Genomic DNA, 17,901 nt, shown 5'->3' on the forward strand with positions numbered 1-17,901 from the left:
ATATTGACTACCCATCAGGTGATAACCGGATGATTATAAGAAGCTTGGCTTCAGCTGATAGTCCGTGTAAATTGGTTAGCTGGTTCATTCATCTGTTACAAATGTTTTGTCTTTGAATTCGGTGGTCTGAAATTATGTAAATGAAAACAAGGTTGCTTTTTTTTTTTTTTTTTAAAAAAAGGACTAAAAAAACACAGATAGGCTTAAGCGGCCTTCACACGGTAAACTAAAGTTGGCAAACTCGTGTTGGCCAACTCAAGTTGGTGTGTGTGAACGGCACAAAAAACAGTCAGTAAACACGTTGGCAAACTGTTGGCGACAAATAGAACTTGCCTCTATTCTCGCCGACTTTTACTGCAATTTTTTCGTGTTGGTAAACTCGAAGTTTGAAGTTTGCCCACACGAGTTTGCCAACTTAAGTTCGCCCTGTGAAGGCCGCTTTAGACATTCTCCTACGGATCAAAAGATCTTGTTTTGAGTTTCGGAAAAGAGAGATTTGCTTCGAAAACTCCCTCGTGGGTAGTCTCTATGAGGAAAATAACCGAAAACTCCAGCCTGAAATTGAGCCTACCCAGGAGAAGGAGAATTGGAGATTTGAAAATAAATATGGAAATACGGACAAAATAACAATATTAAAGATTTATTTTTGTCATAATTTTAAATTAGAGCATTTTTGTTTGGCTTCGGTTTGTTCACCTTAATGTCACAGAATTCTCCACAGCGTTGAGGGAATCTCTGCGTTCCGCTGGTTCAGCAATCAATCGATCTCGATCTCTATTCATTCTGTTAGTCACAATTAAGATAGCGATTCTGTTTATTGGTTACTACAACGGAAATACACGCCTACACTAGATAAAGCTGTTATATTCTTAATACTTATTTGTGGTTTTCTAAGATTCGATTGTATTTTCTATTGCATGGCTTGGCTTGAGTTTTCACCCGGGCTAATCCGATTAACAACTCTGCAAATTACACCCAAATGTCACACATTCCCCTACGTCACAGGATGTTCGAAACCAAATTTGCGCCCAGAATTTCCCTAGATAATTCTTTTTTTCATTGGCGGCAACATAAGCTAGCATTCTTGTAGTTATTTCAAATTATATGCAAGCACGTTTCACGACACTTAATCCTCCGCAGCTTTTCATTCTATTTGATGACTGTTCGCTTGTGATGCCCACCATTTACCTCAGAAGTAACCAAGGAACAAATATGATTGCAAATGCCATTTTTAATCGCTAGTTTCGAAATTCCGCTTGACAGGAACTCAAAACAAATAAAGCTAAAACAGGGGCATTTAGCGATTACATTTTCATTATAGCTTGGAGTCACTTGTAAAACATGGGAATACTTGGTCACAAATTAAAAGTTTATGATCCCTCAGTTTGCAAGCTATTGTAATATTTCTTCCTTGCTGCGTGTTATATTTCAAACAGGTGGAAGGAGTATTTTCTTTGCCAATATTGTTCGACTAGTAATTTAATTTGAGGAACGGGAAACAACTAGCCTTATTAACAAAAAACATCTCATCTTTCCAAATACTTCCTTTTATTTGTGTTTTACGATAAATGAAAGAAACTCTGAGTGGTAACTGAATTTCTCGAGTGTTCTTCCAAAAGAATTGATTTTGTTCAGTTAAAACTGGATCCGAAGTCTCACTCACTCGGGCTGTTTTAACCGGTTGTGTGATTAAACCCGACATGTTCCTTAAAACCTTTCAGTAAACAGGCGTTGATTATTTCTTTGCTTCTTCAAATAATATATTTACAAATAGTAAAATAATTGTTTTTTAAGGCACTGAGCTGGTAATGAAAAGGTAGCCCACACCACTGAACAGAAAATAACCGTACCCACAGTGGTTTTGCATGAAATATGAACTTCCTGAGGAAGTCCTGTGATAGCAAGAATGGGCACTTACTCATACAAGATGCCATTCTGTTAACACGCAAAATAAGAATGTGCCTGTTTTGCACGCAGCTTTTAACATTTTCTATGACTTATTTCGATCTTATGGAAACGTTTCATTTCCATTTCGGAAATGATGATAGATTCTCATGAGACAAATTCTTTCCAATGAATTTAGCACCAGGAACTTTGTGGGCGTTCTTTGTGAAAAAACTTGCACACCCTTAGACATTCACCTACGGATCAAATATCTTGTTTGAGTTTCGTATTAAAAGAGCTGCTTCGATGACTCCCTCGAGAGTAGGCTTTGTGAGGAGGATAACAGGAAAATCCAGCTTGAAACCGCGCTATATAACCCGCAGAAGAAAGAATGAGAGGTTTCAAACTAAATAGGGGAAAAATATCAGTAACGAAAATATGTGTTCATTATAGTTTAAATTCGAGCAGTTTTGTTTGGCTTTTGTCTGTCTACCTCAATCCCCCCCAGCTTTTCATTTTACTTGATGACTGTTCGCCCGTAACACCCACTCTTTACCCCTGTAGTAAACAAAGAACAAAAATAATTCCATTTACAGTCTTTGTAATTTTCGAAAAACACAGGCACTCTGTATCTTTTAGGAAATAAGTACACACTAAAATGGTAAAATCTGAGGAATTTTTCTCTTTTTATTAAATTTTGTCGAGTCTCACTCTTAAAGGCACGCGAAAACTTTAAAACACCCAAAACTCGTGTGCACCATTGTTATTAAAAAATCTACGGCGGTGAATCTCGATCCCAACGTAATTTTTGATTGTCGGTAAAGTTAGAGAAACGAAAATCACTGAAGGATTCAAGATTTGAACATCGCCAACAATGATTTACCCTGGGTAGCTTTGCTCTCGGCTTAATAGAAGGCTAATATATAGATCTAGGCCAGCGTAAAAGTGTAGCTCCTGGGCCGGGTTGTTCAGAGCCAAATAACCCAGGTGAAGAGGCAGAGGGCCGACTTCAGACACAACTTAAAGCGAGATTCAATTAGTCGTGACCAGCAACAGTTTATTTGACTTTCCATAGGAGGAAGGTAAATTCCTAAAGATAAACATAAGACGAATTAATACAAATTACTAACCGAAGACGGCAGAAAACTAAGAGGAAAATACAAAACAGATGATAAACTAAACGGCTTACCAAAATGCTGGCAACGGGGTTCTGAGAACCAAGAAGTTAGAAGTGTACCGGACGATAACCTAGCACTAAATGAACATGAAGGGATAACACAAATATATACGCAACGAAATTTACATACGACGCGAGAAAAAAAGCATGTAGAATGTGAAAACATACATTAACATACGGAACAAAAAGGGACACAAAGAAAACACGAAATATGGAAAACACGAGATATAGAAAACACGAAATAGCCGCAACACCAGGAAAAGGTAGGATTTTTATTTTGAGTTTTGTAACTTTGCGGCGAGGTTTTCTGTATATTGTTTGGCCTTCTGTTTTGAGTTTTAATAATCACTATATACACAAAACAAAGCAGCAAAAAGCATTTGTATAGAAGAAAAAGTTATAATTCGGTTAACTTTTAATCCTGGGTTAGCGTTAACCGGCTTCCGAACAATCCTGCCCTGTTTTCAACAAGTTAACCTGAGATGAGCCCGCGATTTAATCGAAAATCGGCACTTGGTCAGCGGTCAACTTCAAAACATCACACGACTTCGATGAGCTGTAAACTTGAGCCAGCGATATGGTCACGTGATACTGGTCAGCGGATACCTTGTTTTGACAGGTGTCAATTGATCATAACATGGATGTCCAATATCAAAGATGTACACGGTGAACCAAGGCTGCATGTCTCTGTCAACCTATTATTTGGAGTATGGCCCCCATGTTGCGCGACTCCGGCGTCGTCGTCGTCGTCGCCGTCGCGCGCACGCGCCCACGAGCAATACCGCTAGCCATGATAACCATGAGAAAATCAACTCATGAGTTTCCTTTTCTTTCCTATATGAGTATGGGGCTCCGCTTGGCGGCCCTTCGGGCCGCCGGAGCTCCGCTATTATGAACTTATGTCTGACCGGCAATTATCCGTTTAAGAGAATATCCTTGTCGATAACAATACCAGAATATTACACTTTTGAGTAATTTTAGGGTCAATGACGAACTTTTATCGAGATACGTCAGAGTGAAACTGATGGAATAAACTTTAAACATGATTTAAGCAATAATTTACACAATATTACGACGCCTTTACTGACCGTTTAATTTATTACATTTCAAACTGACGTACGTCGATAAAAGTTTAATAAATTAGCCTTTTAAAAAATTAAGTATATGTTGTATATTATTACGAATTCAACTTTCGGACATATTCATTTCTTATCGGTTTAGTTTCCTAACATAAGAAATTTAGGAAAAACGGTAAAAATGTTTGCCCAAAATCGCTTAGCAAACGCTGGGGTTGAAATTCTGTATGTTGTATTGATAAACACAAGAGTCGCTTTTTGATATTTAAGTGTTAATAACAACATTTTGCAGGTCCGTGACCAAGTTCAATTACACAAAAACCAGTTCTTGGCAGATGTTTTCACATTTGGCAGATGTTCAGACAAACATTTCGTGATAAAAACCCGCTCGATATTAAATTCAGCCCGGTTGCCGGATAAGATGAGTGGTTTAGAAGCATCCGGTACAATTAGATTGCATGGTTGAACTAATAATGTTGATGCCAGGCAAGGGCAGGCTGACGGTTTGTTAAATCAGACAATGGTGGAGTGCAAAAAAAAAAAACGATACTAAATTAAATCACGCATTCATGTGAGATATAAAGAAAAGACGTTAAAATGCGAGCGTTCAGTTTTTGTTTTGTCTGGAATGAATGTAAAAGTGATGTTGCTTTTTCCATATTGTCGAGTTATTTCCACACAGGTTTTTTTTTCTTTTTTTTTTTGATATTTAGTTTGAGAATATGGTAATACATTGATACTTTTCCCAGGTTTAATGATTCTCGTTATTCGTATCGCTTGTCTCTTAGAAAAATAAAGACTAGAGCATGGAAAATCTAAACGTAAATCGCTTTTGAGTCAAACCAGATTGGGAATGGGGATCACCTCTCTCCGGCGTTGGAAACCAAAGCCCCGTCCACACTACGCCGGAGAAATTTGAAAACGGAGTTTTCACTCCGAAAACCCATCAAATGATATGTTTTCCCTCCACACTACGCCGGAGGAATTTAAAAACGTAACAATCACCGGTCATTTTGGATATCTGTTTGAGGAAAACTCGGTCAAGAAAATCACATGTTTATCATGACTACATCGCTTTCGCAAAGCTCCGTTTTTAAAATGTTTTCCATCCACACGAAAACGAAAAGCCTGGCTTTCAGATTACTCCAGTTTGAAGAGCGTTTTCCATTTTCGTGACGGATTAGTGTGGACGGCAGGCCAAACCGTAGAATTAAAGCTGCGTTTTCAAATTTCTCCGGCGTAGTGTGGACGCTGCCTACTAGGTGGTGCTCAGTCCATTAATTTCGTTTCGATCGTGTTTAACATATGAAATCCCACACAGTAATGAAGTTTATTTACCTTTCTGTCTGAATTTGAAACTATTGGCAAAACCATAAAACAAACAAACTCATATGGACTAAACATCTTGTTATAAAAAATTATTCCTACAGGACAGTCTCTTTTTTTCAGCATTAAAATATCAAATGTACTTCACGATAGAGCTTTCCATGTTTAAACGTTGTGGAGTAAAGAGCCCGGTGTCTCCATTAACAATTGTAGAAATGGTTTTTTATTTAGTCATTATACATGTAGATTAAAAAAAGTGAGGCATTGAAAACAGGATGTTTCTAATGACAGAGAATTATTCTGAATTTATATCCTAACTTGACAGGTTCACGCAAATTATATCAAATAAGCAAGAAAAAAGGTTAAATGGAGTAGGCAATATGAAGCAATATAAAGCAATATGTTAATTGACTGAACTGAGAACAAAACACTCTCCATTAGCCAACAGATTGCTCATTTGTTTCTGGTGGATAACCGTCAGGTAACTACTTTTTATAGGAGCACTTGGTGTCTCATTTTTGACAACCACGCTCTTCAGTATGTCGGCCGTGTCCCTTTTAAGTAAATAGCAAACTCTTGCCGGCTTTTTGCCCTGTCAAAGCTGTAGAGGGTTGCATTAAGACCCTTCACTATTTGCTGTAAATTAATCACAAAATGATGCGGTTATATTGATCACTGTTCATATAAAGTACATGCATGCAATTCAAAGCGTGGGCGGAACTCTAAAATGCTTTAGTTTAACTGACTGAAGAGGATGCTAGAAACATTCAGTTAGCAAGGAAGCTGAGCGGTAGCCTCGAATACTGGGGTCGCGGATACAGCTGAAACATGAAGATTCCTCACCAGCGAAAAAACCTCGAGCTTTGTTTGGTGAAATACTTTTTGCTCTCTTCTTTGACACTGCTCTGGCTCCAAGGTATGTGAAGCCGGGAGCCGCTTTGTTTTCGTTACATGGACTGAGTCTTTCAGATATCAAGTTCTGTCAATTCAGGCCCATAGCCAGTAAGGCAAACCGAAGTATTTGCCTTAGTCATTTTTTATCGTTTTCCTTTTGTTGTTCGTAATCATCATAAACACCCAAAATACCTGGGAAGAGAATCTCCCTCAGTCATAAGTTTTAAATGGATATTGCTCAGTCATAATTTTTTTCTGGCGGCGGCTTACAATTCGGATTTAGAAATTTTCGTTTGACCAGTACACTTCGTTGTTAATTTTGAACCATTCGGAAAACAAAATTGCTTAACAAATGAGCAGTTCGCCCATCGCTAGCATTTTGAGTAAAGATCCGGCTGAAATCATAAAGTCAGTTGGTGTGTCTTGAAATCAACTATTTTCTTCTATGTGATAAAAAAAAATTCAAACTTATCCTGCCGGTGTTACTTGGAAAAAACACGAATCATTCACGAGACCACCGAGGAATATATAATATTTAATCTCAACCGGTGTAAACAAGTTACAATTTCAATGTCGCTTGAAGGCGTATCAATCTTGATAAAGAGCTAGAGATCCTGAATGATTCTCTTGTGGCATTACATTTCCGCTCCTACATATTCAGTCGACCCTGATAATTCGAACCTTGCGGTAACTCGAACCGCAAAATCGATTTCTCCCGGATTTCGGTCATACATTTACTGTAATTTTACCCCCGGTAACTCGAACCCACGACAACTCGAACCTCGATCCCGCTAACTCCAAGCAATTTTCATTTCCCGTCAGATCATTTTCTAGATAATTTTACCCTCGACAACGCGTCAAAACAAACAGCACTGCAATCCAAAACATTGAATTTATTTTAAAGCAGGCGTGTGTTCTTTTATTTATTTATTTATTTATTAAAAAAAAAACTCCATAAATTTGATAAAAATGTACACTGTATGAAGAGAAATACAGTGACTATCGCCTTTTTCCTTCTTTCCGGTCAGTTGTTCTGCACTCCCAATAATTCGAACCTTTTCCAATTTCTTTTAAAGGTTCGAGTTATCGGGAGTCTTCTGTATGTAAAATTGCAAAGTTTCCGTGATCTATTCATTCAATACGGGGTTAGAATTGAGTGGAGATATTAACTAAACGCCGGATGTGGGCAAGAGCCATTCAAGACGTTTCCTTGAATAATGCATACATCAACCAATGGCGGAATAATTACCAATTACTGGACAAGGTTGAGCAAAACATCGTGATTTGTCAGTGGCGAGCAGATCAATTATGGCTGAGGCACTGAAGTAACTGATCTACGAGGTACTGACAAATAACCATATCTTGTGATAACCCGGTTCAATAATTGTTTTATCATTAGATCACCAACTTTGTTTTCAGATTTAAATCACTTTCTCACCACTGCTCTATAGCTTCTCTTCAATGGATCATCAAAAAATGCAACCAAATTCCCAAAATAGTCTGAAAGCTATCATGGACTATTCATTCATAAATTAACTTTTCTTAAATAACCGGACTGTTCTTATTTAGAAAATTCATTAAGAAAGTTGCTATTAGAGAACGATTCATTTTGTGATCTTTTTCATTAAGTGTCAGCCAAAGAGAATCCACGATTTGAACCCACGGCCTCCGAATTAGATCACCGTACCGTCGCTCTAGCGGGTGAGCTAAGAAGCCAGATGGAGAAAATCGTTGATAGCTATGGTGGTAATTCGTGGGAATTTAGATATCAAGGCTATCATTAGGAATGCAACGTAGAACCTTCTCTCGCTTGGGCTCCTAGCTTAATCGGATAGACCAACGTGATCTAACCCGGAGATCGATGGATGGAATCCAACGGAGGTCAAATAATTTGTTTTTGTCCTCTTGCCGTCCTTCAATAGCTGGTTTTCACATGACGTCACTAAAATTCAAACAACAAAACTATTGATCTTCCTGAGATTTTACTTAAATGATGTATAAGAGCAGCTGAAAACTAATATTCATACAAATTTTCGCTCCGAATGGGTTCTTGGTTTCGTGATACACTACGCTTGAATTTCTAAGCTTTTGCGTGACGCGGCATTTACATGACGGCCTAGAGAGCTGTGATGATGGTTAAAAAAGTGACTCATTTCGGGGAACTTGGCTATCTGAACAGTTCATGTCTTAGAAAAAGTATTATTTTAATGTTTTAGAGTTTCTCCAGGGATAAATTCACGCTTCTGTAGCAAAACTCAGTGACAGATGTTTCTGTTGGTTTTGGGCCGCCATGTTGGTGCCCATACGGATGGGCACCAACATGGCGTCTCCATACAAATCTCTGTAAATTTGGGTAAAAAATTTCTCCGCATATCTCGCATAAGAAAAATTGCTGTGATCAGAATTTTGGCGAGAGTCTTTGCATATTTACCTTCTTTTATTTCCCAGATTCTGGACTTTGTCTATTGACCGGTTTTGTTTTTTTATTTTGATCTTTTTCGAATTGCGTGACACTGAAAACCAGCAATACTTTGGTTGATTACCTGCACTCTAAGTTAATTTGAATTTTATTGTGTTCTTTATTGAGCGGTTTATTCGAGTGCCGAAAAGTCACTGATTTTACAATATTGTTTTGCGCCTCGCTCGCTCACATTTTCACGGGTCTCGCATCATGTATTTACTTCATACTTTGATTGGTTCACTGGATTGCCTGGGCTAGATTGTTACATTGCTTTTGATTTTACCACACTTATTTGAAAAGCACTCTAATGGTCGATGTTGTTTCTCGGCCTCATTGATTGAATTTAGTTCTTCAAATGAGGCAAGATCTAATCAGTCACAACCTAATAGGTGCTTTGTTCTCTTCCAATTTATTTGTACTCGTGAGCAGTTGTCCTTCCTTTATCTCCATTGAACAGATGCCTCATCCGCGACTGACATGAAGTGTGAAATAAAGTCCTCCTGTTCCTCGCCGGTGTGTCAACAGACCAATCCGATGACGGTGTTTCCAGGCTCCAACGTAATTCTCAACTGCTCTATCGTCACTGAAGGACTTGCACAAGGCATGACCTGGAGCCAAATGCTGGAACAAGTTAAGAATAGTACGGGGTTACCAAACTTCATTTTGGAACGTTCGAATTCTACGACAAATAGTGGAAAACATTCATGTCAGTGTACCACTATAAATTTCACACGTAGGTGCTTCCTTATTGTTCATCCATGGTATCAAAAATAACAATACTAAAAACTAAAACGCTGTCTCCATCGTCGTAAGGATTCTAAGTAAATGGCCAGTTCTTCTCCATGCCATCAACACTGACAGGGCACGAGTTGACATGATGGCATGACGTAGCGGGTCGCGCTTTAACACGAACAAAGAAATTAGCTTCTAAACACTCCTGGACTGAATCAGAGGACAAGTGAAACATTGCTATTTATCAACGCGAAGTTGATTAAGAGAAATTGATCGCCAGAGCGAGTTAGTGAAGCTGATGTTTCGAGCGTCAGCTCTTTGTCAAAGCAAAATATTGTCTTTTTATTGAGGGAAAACGAGGTGCCTTTTCGCATAAACGACTCACATTGGCACGACATATAAAGACCTGACCTGACATGCACATGGATGGATATAGCGTAACATGATAACCTCTATATAACAGTATATATCGTGACCTGACACATGACCGTCAGACAATCATTTCAGTCGTAGCAAATGAACCTGGAACGGCAGGGTTTTTAAACATATCGACGGAAAAAGTAACTTGCACCCACAGCACAATAATTTCCCATTTCTTTTACATTCAGTCAACGGCTAACTCATTTGGTGTAGTTATCAGAAGATCTTTTTGCTTCTTTTATTAGGTGCACTGGAAATTGTTTATTTCACGAGTACACCCAATGATATCATCCAAGACAAAATAGGGGAATTGAAGTGCGTTTTCTTAGGTTGGCCTCTCCCTCGCACAGTACTTTGGCACAAAGATAATGAACTCATCAGCAACGGAACCGAAGGCATTTATCATTCGCTGCAGGAGAAAGGAGAAACTCTGCATAGCATACTTCATCTTCCACACGGACGCGAAGAGCAGGCAGGATTCTACAACTGCAGTGCAACGAATAGTATTCCTGGCTGGTCGAGCAGTGCGTCTAAGAAGATACAGATGTTATATGAGTGTAAGTTATGACATTTACTCCTCTATCAAAGTGTTTCAGGTTCATCTATCGAACAAGGCCTTTGAACGAGCAAAATGTCAATGTTATCACAGCAAACTTCTTCTAACCCCGACAATGATGATGCGGCAACATCGAGAGCGCGTCGCATTTCAGGAGTCCCTTGTGTTGTCGCAGGCAGGTTTCCTCTGGACGTGCTGGATCCATTTGGTTGGTTACGTGCAAAATAAGTCATTGTTATACTTAAAAGTTATTCTGAATGACCTCGATTAAATTTCTGCAATATAGGTCCCTCAGCGAGAAGCCCGACCATTGCCTCATCGGAGATTTTTGCAAGCAAATCCTCAAACACCAACCTTACATGCTGGATTGATTATGAATCCTACTGTCCAGATAGTTTGACTTGGCATTTAAATGACAATCGGACGCCCTTGCCAGAAAACGGTCCGAAGTTTAAAGTGGAAGAAAAAGATACTCATTCCACATGCAAAAAAGAATTCATCCTCTCTATATTCAACGTGACGGAAATTGACGAGGGAACATACAGCTGCCACTGGCATTGCGAGTACGAAAACACTACAAAAGCTGCCATTGATTTGAAAGTATTTAATCCACAACCAACAGGTTAGAAGTTATTTGTTGTCAAAAGCAACAGTAATCCCCGCTTATCTTCGTTGTTGTCACTAAACGTGTACATTATGGTAAAATCAGTTATACCAAGGGAGGATGAAGGGCATGTTAGGTAATCCCTCTAAGATTATTTCCAGATAACGATCGGCTTAAAAAATCCCAGGAGTGTCTACAAATATCCAATATTGTGCCACGGTCTTTGCTGACGTGGACAGCCCAAGTGGCTTTGCACGCTTTCCATCCTCGACGAAAACATCCAGACAAAATTATCAGCGGAAAAACTGAGTACCAGTTCAAGTGATAACCTTGTATGCAACTTTTGCAGAGAATTTTAAATATCACTCGTAGTTAAAACGGCTAATTTTTCGAGGTTCTCAAGGGGCACTTATTCATTATTTGACTAAGTTCCGTCAGAACGTCTTAAAAGGGGAGGACGCCTAATTCAACACACCGAAGAAGGGCCAAGCGGGAAAAGTCTGCGGTTACCTCACTGATTTATGCTGTTTTAGCTTGTTGGTCCTTTTATGTCATTTTCGTCATGTGTTATACATCACATGAGTTTTATCTCATTTTCACCCGTAGTTACGATAGCTCTGTAATAAAATTCGGTATCTAACGTCTAATCTCTTTCACTTTCCTTTTTAGAGATTTCAGAACCAACAGCATCAACAACAACGAAACAAAGGACAACTTCAAATCAGTTAAGCACAGTTTTGGGTTCTCCCACTTATTTAGGTCAGTATAAGATCTAGTGTCTCCAAGTAGAATTAGACAGACATTTTGCTACACAAAAAACTATAAAATCAGCAGATATGACCAGACGTTCGCTACTAAATCTGGTCACCATGCAGCGAACTTAGATGTAAATGTACATGGGTATCTTTGGAAGAAAAAAGTTATCAAATTTGTGAATGCAAAGTTCGGATCAATGATCACAGCGATACATTTTATGAAGTGTGCTACTGTATGCGTGACAATAAAAAGTACAAGAGAATAGTAAAATCTGTCACTGATAAACGATCAAACAAAAAAGACAAACAAACTAACAAGTTTTGTGTTTAAACTAATTCTTAACCTTTCCTCAAAATCAAGTTCCTAACCAACTGAGACTACAATTGTGATGATAAAAAACGAGCCTGGTTGCACAGTTTATGTTCTACTTTATTGAATCTGTTGATGTGCTTAAAGATCAGTTTTTAATCAATTATTTATGTTTTCCCGTCTGTTTTTACTCCACAGGGAGTGGCAGAGATTGGCTCCTGCCAATTATCATATTATCAGCTGGAAGTGTGGCAGTCTTGATCATGTTATTCATTCGGTTTATTGTCAAGAAAAAATGGACATCATCCTATAATATTAAAAAACGTGAGTTTTTGTAGTCCAATTGAAGATCAGTGAGTGGTGCATTGGTTGGTAAACTGATACAAGAAAATTAGGAAAATATGCGCAGTTAACATGGGCGAACCTTTTGTACTATGCAAGCCAAAAGCATAAGAACATGATAGTGCCTAAGCTTTGCTTTGTGAGGTTTATAGATACTAAAAACACAAGGGAGAAAATTGTAGCAAATTGGTCGTGTTCTGGCTTGATCATAGGGTAAATCCCAGCCCAGTTACACGGATGAAAATGGCACAGGACGAGTTTGACGCGACATTCAACAACAACAACAGATACTTTGCCACTCAGCACTGCTGAATGGTATGCTCGTCATGTGAGAAAAACAGCATACAAGTCAAAATGATGTCATCAGGCTCTCTTTTTTCACTCCGGCAAGTAAAAGAGTTACAATGTTCATCCATTACTGGGATTTAATCGGAGCCAAATGTTTACAAAGGAAATAATAGTGAAGCGACATCTGGGAAACCCAGTCACCCTTCTTAACCAGGCTCATTGAAGACGTCTTAACAGGATCAGCAATTTCAGTTGCAGCCTTTTTCCTTAAGTTAGTCGAGTGTCTCAGCTGTAGAAGACATCTCTAATCTATTTTGCGCAAAGCTTTCGCGCATAAAATAGAATACAAATCAAATGGATTACCAAGCTGAGAACAACATCTTTGAACGTATTATAATTGAGTTGGAGTACTGAGTCCGGGGCCGGTTGGAGGAGAGCCAATTAAAATTGTCTTTAACACCGATGGTTTCAAGCCATTAGACTCAAAAAAAAGTTAGTTAGTTCAAGCTAGACACGTTGGAGCGTTATTGCTTTTCTTTTTAATTTTTTGTTTTATTGCTTGTAGATGGTCTCGTGGAAACGGATTTCATAAACCGACTGTTTATCAGCTACAGTTCAAAGGACTTTGGTTGGGTCACTGAGAATCTCATCTCAATTCTTGAAAAGCACTCGATTGACTACAGCATCCACAGCCGGGACTTTGAACTTGGAAGACCCATCGTCCAGAACATGGCCGACAGTGTGTACGGCAGCCGTCAAGTGTTGATTGTTTTGTCTGAGAATTACCTCGCCAGCAACTTTTGTCGAGAGGAGCTGCACATGGCCATACAAAGAGGGTTGGACGTGGGAGACTCGTCTTTGATTCTTGTGAAGATTAACGACTTGAAGAAAAAGAAATTGCCTACCGCCTTGAGAAAGAAACGTCTACTGGACTTTGACAAACACAGGAAGAAACAAGATTGGGAGGAGAAAATATTACGTGAGATATTGGAAGGTAAATTGACTGCTAATGTCTAGAAGTTAAGTTAAGAACTCGCACAACGCATAAGAACTTTAACTTGCATGAGATCTAGAGGGTAGTGTGGTAACAATTTTTATCGTTTTAAGGCAATGCTTATTGCTTGTATTTGATTTTGTAATTATTTCCCATTAGGTGCATAAATAGCTGCATTTCTTGGATAGTAGCAAAGAGGCTCAAAACAAATTTCAATCCAACGTTGGGCGACAACTAAAAATCTTTGCGCTCATGAGAATCGAAACTCCCCAACCTAACTCTGTTTTCTAACAACCAAATAATTAAGGTGGCTGGAAACAGTTTCCAGCGCTTTCCCAACCTTTATACATTGACGCGTCAATACTATCACCTTTTATCGAGGAATGCTACACAAATTCCCTGTTGCCGATACTTCAACTCAACAACATTTGCAATTTTAAGACCATAATTTATTCCACAAGTCCAGCCAGTTTTTACCACGCCAAAATTCTACACGACCAAAACAAAACCATGTGCTCACATCCGGGTTACAAAGTTTCTTACTTAGTACTTCATATAATGTCCAGGTAATGTCAAATCCGATTAAAGATAGAAAACTACAGTTTTGCGGCGGGTAACACGCCCAGCCATTGGTGAATCAATAACGGTACTTTTTATGGCATAATGAGTTACCATTACAACAATACAAGCTGTTAGAAACATTCTTAATTGTAGCCTCAATTGCTTATAGTTCAACAACGGGCCACGTGACACCCATTTTTTCTTTATTATCGTCTTGTAATAAGAATGAAAAGAGAGGGTGGGTAAGGGGGCTCTGATAACATTTCACGGAAAATGAATAGGTCTTTTCATAGTTGATGGTAAATCAAATAGACGAATCACGTATCACGAAACTAGCGACAAATTTTTGCTCTGGAACTTGTGCAATTAAGAGATTTCAGAGAGTTAAGAGTGCGAAGAACAGCTCCGCTTCCTTTTTTCCGCAAGAAACAAAAGAAAAACAACATTTTTCTGAAGACTTATGCAGAATGATGAAACAGATTTACTTTAACGATTATGAAATAACAGTTGTCAAAAAATAATAGAAAACAATCAAAATAAAGTTTCATGACGGATTGGACGTTTATTTCTCATTTTGCAGAGAAGTATATTAAAAAATCATGCCTCACGTTTACCGAAATCACATTTCATTTGAAAAAAAAAAGAGATTCCACGTTCCACGTAAAAAAATAAGGCCATTCACAAATCAAAAAAATACCCTTTGCCACTCTCATAAGAGGCAGTTGTTTTTTAAGGTTATGTGAAGGAGTGGGAGGGGGGGCGGGGGGGGGGGGGGTGAGGGTCGCCTTGAATTTTCGACAATTTAAGGAGGCTTTGAACTAAAAAAAATGACTCGTAGCTCGCTTTTCCGTAATCGCTTTCCAAATGTTTAGAGTTAGTTTTATTGTTTCACTTTAATGTAATTGATTATTAGCTATTTTCGTCCAATAGGTAAGCCTCAACACGTGCTCTTTACTCACTTGACTAATTCTAAGTTCTTATAAACAATAAACGTTATCAAAACGGCTGTAATCTTGTATCTTCTGAGTTCCTTGATTGAAGCGAAATGATACTCTCATCGCTGTTCTCTGACCGAACGTGACAAATAATTACAAAGTAACTGTATAGTCGACTTCAGCTGAACAAAACACTCCCTGAGAAAACTAAAAGAAACGTGACAGTCGTTATTGCCGGAACACCTTATATTTTAGAAGGGCTTTTCTGTCCCCGCTGTACATATTTTAGAGTCCTGCAATGTCTACATTTCTTTTTTCGTAACCACAACCCTGTAACTACTGTACGTGATGATCGTTTATTTACAGAGGAAACTTGCGAGAGACATGAGATAGTAGCACTTAATTAGCTCCGAGTATCTCGAGACCTAAAGTCTAAGTAAACACAATGGTGATATCGACAATCACACCGTTGAACACCATAGAATCGACTCGGAATCCGCTCCGCGTACCGACATATGATCCACTTAATTAGAATTAGAGCGAACATAGCTCAACCAAATTCGATATTTACCAGCACGTTACAGTGAAGACGAACGGTGGCATCAAACAGAATCAGAAATAAGAAAATAAAGACGGATGGAAATGGCTAAACCACTGTAAACTGAACGATTATTTTCAGTCAAGGACCATCATCATTCACAAACAATGTTTCGTTCACGCAGCTAACACGACTTTGCTCGAGCTGTCGAAATTTCAGTGACCAACAACAATCCTATTCCGGATTGTCGTCAACCAGATCATCAAATTATAAATTATCAGAAACTACTGAATTCGGGGATTCAAACCATTTACGACATTCACCATGAAGTTTCTGCTAGAGTATTATTATTAGTTTCAACGATAACTTTGGATTTCAACGACGTAAAGGAGAAACTACACAAAGCCTATTAACGCATGAAGCCACTTATGGCCCTTTATATCTGCTTTTTAGTGCAAGTCACGGACCGTAACAAAACCAATAATTAAAGGGGGTGCGTCATGGAACTTTATGCGATTTTAGAGTTAAGAATGAACTAGTTAAATTAAGTGAATTAACTTATCAGTGTCAGAATTAACTGAAATATCGCAATAACACCTTAAAGCTGTTGAAAACTCCAAAGAAAACCAAAGAAGGCGTTTAGATAGGCACATTTGGAGAAGATTTAAACGAATTAAAAAACATAGAGCAAACTTTCTTCAAGTTTATCTCAATTTGTATGAGAGTGTCAGCATTACTGCAGATTCTTATGTGGTGGTGATCCCTACCGTGATCTTACCCACTTAAGACTCTTGCTCTGTCAATTTGAATCAGTGTAGAGCTTATAGCTGACCAGAATAAACAGAATTAGCACCAATACTGTGCCACCCTATTTGCTGAATGCAGCGGTCTCTTAGACCAACCATACAGTTTCTGTAATTATATCTGTTGTGTAAACAAACTTTAAAGCGTACAGACAATGAGTCATCTCAATAGAAAACTCTTGATCTAGATTCGATTTTTCCTAGTGATATAAGATAATAAGATATAAGCTCTAAGGTCCACCTGTCAAAATGTTTCGAGAATACAAGTAATGTTCAGATACAAGACGGAGCCCAATTGAGTCCATACATGCCAATCTTGCTCTTGAAAACCCTACTAGTGAACCGTTCCCATTGCTAGAATTGCTTTCAAGAGCTTTTTTTATCATGTTAGAGGCGAGGCAAGGCAAGGCAAGGCAAGGCAAGGGTAAGGGTAAGGTAAGGAAAGGTAAGGTAAGGGAAGGCAAGGCAAGGGAGGGCAAGGGAAGGCAAGGGAAGGCAAGGGAAGGCAAGGGAAGGCAAGGGAAGGCAAGGGAAGGCAAGGGAAGGCGAGGGAAGACGAGGGAAGGCGAGGGAAGGCGAGGGAAGGCGAGGGAAGGCGAGGGAAGGCGAGGGAAGGCGAGGGAAGGCGAGGGAAGGCGAGGGAAGGCGAGGGAAGGCGAGGGAAGGCGAGGGAAGGCGAGGGAAGGCGAGGGAAGGCGAGGGAAGGCGAGGGAAGGCGAGGGAAGGCGAGGGAAGGCGAGGGAAGGCGAGGGAAGGCGAGGGAAGGCGAGGGAAGGCGAGGGAAGGCGAGGGAAGGCGAGGGAAGACGAGGGAAGGCGAGGGAAGGCGAGGGAAGGCGAGGGAAGGCGAGGGAAGGCGAGGGAAGGCGAGGGAAGGCGAGGGAAGGCGAGGGAAGGCGAGGCAAGGCGAGGGAAGGCGAGGCAAGGCGAGGGAAGGCGAGGGAAGGCGAGGGAAGGCGAGGGAAGGCGAGGGAAGGCGAGGGAAGGCGAGGGAAGGCGAGGGAAGGCGAGGGAAGGCGAGGGAAGGCGAGGCAAGGCGAGGGAAGGCGAGGGAAGGCGAGGGAAGGCGAGGCAAGGCAAGGCAAGGCAAGGGAAGGCAAGGGAAGGCGAGGGAAGGCAAGGGAAGGCAAGGGAGGGCAAGGGAAGGCAAGGGAAGACAAGGGAAGGCAAGGGAAGGCAAGGGAGGGCAAGGGAAGGCAAGGGAAGGCAAGGGAAGGTAAGGGAAGGCAAGGGAAGGTAAGGGAAG

At 39.8% G+C, this 17,901-nt stretch overlaps 1 protein-coding gene across 1 annotated transcript; it reads left to right on the forward strand.

Annotated features, from left to right (window-relative positions):
- Positions 1 to 6,173: 6,173 nt before the first annotated feature.
- LOC110055600 (uncharacterized) lies at positions 6,174 to 15,386 on the forward strand. The gene is made up of 7 exons (XM_020761991.2): positions 6,174 to 6,379; positions 9,276 to 9,551; positions 10,216 to 10,527; positions 10,813 to 11,148; positions 11,800 to 11,889; positions 12,394 to 12,519; positions 13,391 to 15,386. The coding sequence occupies exons 1-7, from the start codon at positions 6,292 to 6,294 to the stop codon at positions 13,840 to 13,842; spliced, it is 1,680 nt and encodes a 559-aa protein (XP_020617650.2). The 5' UTR covers positions 6,174 to 6,291; the 3' UTR covers positions 13,843 to 15,386.
- The last annotated feature ends 2,515 nt before the right edge of the window (positions 15,387 to 17,901 follow it).

The sequence above is a fragment of the Orbicella faveolata genome, unplaced genomic scaffold (genome assembly GCF_042242905.1).
Source record: "Orbicella faveolata isolate gen_17 unplaced genomic scaffold, um_ofav_v1 contig_13, whole genome shotgun sequence".
In the NCBI taxonomy this organism is placed as follows: Eukaryota; Metazoa; Cnidaria; class Anthozoa; order Scleractinia; family Merulinidae; genus Orbicella; species Orbicella faveolata.